The sequence below is a fragment of the Nematolebias whitei genome, chromosome 21 (genome assembly GCF_014905685.2).
Source record: "Nematolebias whitei isolate Nwh7 chromosome 21, NemWhi1, whole genome shotgun sequence".
Taxonomy (NCBI): Eukaryota; Metazoa; Chordata; class Actinopteri; order Cyprinodontiformes; family Rivulidae; genus Nematolebias; species Nematolebias whitei.
The window spans coordinates 33025269-33030120 of NC_056518.1; the positions used below are offsets into that span (position 1 = coordinate 33025269).

The 4852-nt window shown below is 41.8% G+C and overlaps 2 protein-coding genes across 3 annotated transcripts in view; one reads left to right on the forward strand and one right to left on the reverse strand.

Annotated features, from left to right (window-relative positions):
* zbtb24 (zinc finger and BTB domain containing 24) overlaps window positions 1-1849 on the reverse strand; it is a 5940-nt gene extending 4091 nt beyond the window's left edge. Inside the window, exon 1 of the mRNA XM_037694702.1 lies at window positions 1797-1849. The gene's annotated coding sequence lies outside the window, so the exon portion shown is untranslated. The remainder of the gene's footprint in view (window positions 1-1796) is intronic.
* A 668-nt stretch (window positions 1850-2517) lies between these two features.
* ddo (D-aspartate oxidase) lies at window positions 2518-4178 on the forward strand. Of its 2 annotated transcripts, XM_037695419.1 has the most exons (4): window positions 2518-2689; window positions 2901-3009; window positions 3096-3272; window positions 3373-4178. In XM_037695419.1, the coding sequence occupies exons 1-4, from the start codon at window positions 2518-2520 to the stop codon at window positions 3926-3928; spliced, it is 1014 nt and encodes a 337-aa protein (XP_037551347.1). In that variant the 3' UTR covers window positions 3929-4178. The 2 variants fall into 2 exon arrangements, with proteins under 2 accessions (XP_037551347.1, XP_037551348.1); XM_037695420.1 differs by lacking the exon at window positions 3096-3272.
* Window positions 4179-4852: the final 674 nt, after the last annotated feature.

Here is a 4852-nt window from a genome sequence, read left to right on the forward strand (position 1 = left end):
AGAGTCTGTTAATCTCAAGATAACACGTCCTCAACACGAACAGCTGCAGAGTCTGTTAATCTCAAGATAACACGTCCTCAACACCAACAGCTGCAGAGTCTGTTAATCTCAAGATAACACGTCCTCAACACGAACAGCTGTAGAGTCTGTTAATCTCAAGATGCTGCTGTCACCACTCTTCAATGTTTTACTTTTAAATTATAAACTAGGATACTGAAACACATGCATGCTTCCTTAAATTATTTTGAGCAACTCAGACAAGAGAAGACCTTGTAGAACATCTGACCTTGGACAAGCTGGAAGAAACATGTTCAGTTGGTGTCATAAAGCAGCAAATCCACATGTTGTACCTCGTTTCTCTCCACCAGGGAGCATTAGTCACATTCATAACCTCAACTTAGTTAAACTTCCATCTGCTTGTAAACCATCAACTTGTGTCAACTGGTTTTCTCCCGACAGATTCATCTTAGATTACAATGTTGCAGCAGATTAATTAAACTTTAGAGGCCCTGCAGATGTGATGCTTATGGAAACGGCATGAATAACTTGTGTCTTTTAGAAAATTTGAACATTTTGGGTAAGAAACACCAGTTGTGTTACTGTTTTCAATGGTTGTTACTATTATCTTTGGCTCTCGCTGCCGCTTCGTTTACTGAAATATTAAGAAGAAAAATAGTATTTTCTTCATATTTCCTAAGTGGTGAATCATATATGCAGATAAAAAACTCAGTTCTAGTCAAAATAAATTGAGTTTCGCTAATATTGAAATGTATAAGCTATGTTTGAATTAGCCAATAAAAAGGCCACGATTTGATTACTGTCTAATAATGCAGACTTTTAAAAAACAAAGTTATACATTAGATTTTTTTATATATGGCAGTTTGTTGATTATTTAATTAAAGGTCCATTATTTCTTAAAAACTACATTTCATCTTCCATTCAGACAAAGATATATACTATGACTGTGATGAGAAGGGAGGGAGTAATAGCTGTTATAATTATAAGTAAAAAATCAATCACATATGTTGCACAATTGTTAACGTGCATAAAATGTGTTAAATGACTCTCAGCTACTACCACACTTAAGTTTCAGTGCCTGTTAAAATGCTGTAGAACTGACTGAGTTATAACTATTTTTTGTGCTGGTCATCTTAAATTCAAGTGTCTCCAGAGCTGTAGGTGAACATCAAGTTTCATTAAATTATGTTCATTCAAATGAAATGTTTTGCTAACAGATGGATTCAGGGTTGATACCAAAAATTAAAGACAACATTTTAGGCATAAATATTACACTATAAGTAATGCTTGACGTCCATGTTTGAGATTTATACTGAGCATCCGCCACACCAAAGTTTTGTTCCAGATCTGAAAAGCTGAAGAAGTTTTGGCCGTTTCTGGATTTAGCCAAGTTCTCGTAGCTGTGGCGGCCATCTTGAATCCAGCCGACTCTAAAAGCTAATCATTTACAGATGTACAATTATTAAGTGCTTCTTTGAAGTTTCAACAGAAAAAAGTAAAGTGGTTCGTGAGACATTTTGCCAAAACTACAGGCAAACGAAGACGCACAAACAACACGATCGCACTTTTGAAAGAGATCAATACAAGACAATGCTGTTAGCAACTAAGCTAACCGTTAGCTGCACAAAACATTCCCAGCTAACTCGCTAGCTAACGCAGTAAAGTTTTTAAAATGAACAGTGAAGCTAAAATGTTCTCCAGCGTGTAACGAGACTAAAACTGCAGCAAGAGCACGTAGCATAATGTAAATAAGAGTTGTAAGGCTTTTAAGGCTTTACCTTCCTTTCTGTGGGACCAAGAGCGTAAACTCTCATTGTTTCTCGCGAGACGTAAAGCTCCGAGCGCAATCCGGAGCGCTGAGCTACAAGTAATGTGGCTCGCACGAGCGCCTGCTGTGGAGAAGGCAGATGGTTTGTAGATCTACTGCTGTACTTTGCAGCTGTTTAAAGACGTATAATGTGTTTACTTATCTGTTATTTATTTGTAATGTTTGATAATTGCAAAAACGCTTGACGAAGGATTCGCTTGGCTGAATTTATTCATTTTTCCGCATTTTTGGTGAAATTCGATGTTAGAAAAAAACGGTGTTTGCTCGATTCTTTAGGACCTGCACGTCTCCAACCCGGTCTTGTGCAATAACGTGGTTTAAAGACTGTACTTTACTGCGGTGTTTAAAGGTCTGTACTTTTTGAAGACATGTAGTTTTACCTTTTGCTTGTAACTATTTATGTAGTGTAGTGAAGGAAGTTTTATATTTGATCGATGTGTTACTACTGCAGCAGCCATGACTCAGGCTACACAACTTTAACAAGAGACAGTCTTTTATGGCGGACTTTGACACTAGTGTTAATTACTGCTGTGTAATTCATGATGAAATAGATCCTTGTATTGATTGCTGGACTGACCTTTTAGCTGTGGACTAGCTCTTTCAGATAAACTCATAAGGTTGTTCCTATCAAAGGTGGTCCAGCTCCAGTTCAGACCCAGCTGAGGCTCCACATGGCACCTGTCCGGGTTGTGGTTGTTGGAGCAGGTGTGGTGGGCCTCTCCACAGCTGTCTGCATCTCTGAAGCTTTGCCTTCCTGCTCAGTCACTCTGGTGGCTGACCGCTTCAGCCCCGACACCACCAGTGATGGAGCAGCTGGGATTGTGCTCCCAGCTGAATTTCCAGGTGGGATTTAGGATTTACAACAGGGGCAATATTGTTATTTTGTCCCATGCTGATTATGTGCAACCTTGTCTGTTTGTTAGCAAAATATCTTCATAACTACTAGCATTTATTTAAAGCTTGCAGAAAGTAATCATCGGATAAACCTTTTCAACTAATTAACTTTTGAAGTGAACTTGATTCAAATTAAATTGTACTGACATTTTCTCCTCAGATATTCCACTGGAGAGACAGAGACGCTGGTTCAAGGACAGCTTTGATCACCTGCTGGAGATTGCTCAGTCCCAACACTCCCCAGATGCCGGTGTGATTCTGAGCTCTGGGTAACGTTCCACAGATCCATAAACCAGATGTCTCGTCCAACTCACCCATAAAATCAGTCTGTCTGTCTTGGCTGATCTTCTTCCAGGTGGCAGATTTTTAAGGAGGTTCCAGCTGAGAAGAAGCCCTTCTGGTCAGAGTTTGTAATCGGCTTCAGGTTCATGACTGACGGTGAACTCAAACGTTTCCCAGATCACAGGTTCGGCCAGGCGTTCACCACAGTGAAGTGTGAATGCTGCAGCTACCTGCCGTGGCTCGAGAAGAGGTTCGTCTTCTGCGTTAAAACCCAACATCTGAAGCATCACAAATAAACATAAAGCAGTAGAGTTGCAATGATGTAGCATCATCAAATTATTATTTTTAAGGTTTAGGAGAGCTGGAGGTCTGGTGGAGAAGAGGAAAGTTAACAGTCTTCAGGAGTTGAGTCATTTTGACCTCATCGTGAACTGCTCTGGCCTCGGCTCCAGAACGTTAGTTGGTGACACACACGTGTACCCGGTGAGAGGCCAGGTCCTCAAAGTGGAAGCCCCCTGGTTGAAGCACTTCATCAGAGATGGAGATGGGAAGACCTACATCTATCCCGGTGTTCACGGCGTCACTTTGGGTGGGACGAGGCAGGAGGGGGACTGGCGCCTGCAGGTGGACCGAGGAGAAGCCGAGAGCATCCTGGAGCGCAGCAGCCGGCTGGAGCCGTCGCTGACAAAAGCCAAAGTTCTCGGTGAATGGGTCGGTCTGAGGCCGGGCAGGAGGAACCTGAAGGTGGAGCGGGAGGCGGTGTACCTGCAGGGTCGCTGGGTGCCGGTGGTCCATAACTACGGCCATGGGGGCTTTGGGGTCACCCTCGCCTGGGGCACCGCCTTGGACGCCCTAGGACTGGTCAGGCAGTGCCTGAATGAAAAGCCTCAGCAGGCCAAACTGTGACCAAACCCCGTCTTCCCTCACTGCCAGTAATGAACTAATTAAACTTTAATGCTGCTCTTAATTACTTTAAGATACACACAGAGCACTTAAAGTAACAGTTCAACCTTTTCTTCTGGTTGCCTCCTTCTGTTACAATGAGTAAACTCACATTAAAAGATTTGAGTTGCTTTACCCAGGATGCCCTTCCTGTCCCAACCTGGGCTTGAACCTACGGCACGGACCACTGAGCTACAGCACATACTGTAGATAAATGCATGGACATAAATTGGTCTACTGGTCATACAAGCGCACAAGGTTTGCATTTTTAGTCTCATGGGACAGCTCCACTGCAGGGTTTATGAACGTGTGATGTGAACAGGTGTGGGCACACCTGCACACCAAACTAGCTCAGTGTCTGTAAATCTTAAAGCAGCTTGTGTAGGCTACAGTGAGCTGGCTGTGGCAGCCATCTTGAATCAGATTGACTCAAATTGTTAGTCATCCGTAGCTTTACTGCTGGATTTATCATCATACCCTGTAAAAACATGTTTTAATTAAAAATAAACTCAGACGAGCAGAAATAAACAGACTTTTCATTTACTTGTTTTTAATGAACACATTTTTATTGTTTCATTATTTAGTAAGAATATACAACCCCATTTTTCTAAAAGTTGGGACTTTGGGTAAAATAGAAATAAATACAACGATTTGTAAATGTTATAAATCTATATTTTATTCATGACGAGACAGTAAAGGAATGCATCGAAGTCAAAACTATACCTTTGATGGGGAGGCCATTTTGAATCTGCTCAACACGTTAAAAAAAAAGATGTTCCAGGTCCATGTTTCCCCTCTAACATCTGGAAACATCCAGGACCTGAGGAGACCAGATGTTGGAGGTTTTACAGGACCTGATGAGACCAGGTTCTGGAGGTTTTACAGGAC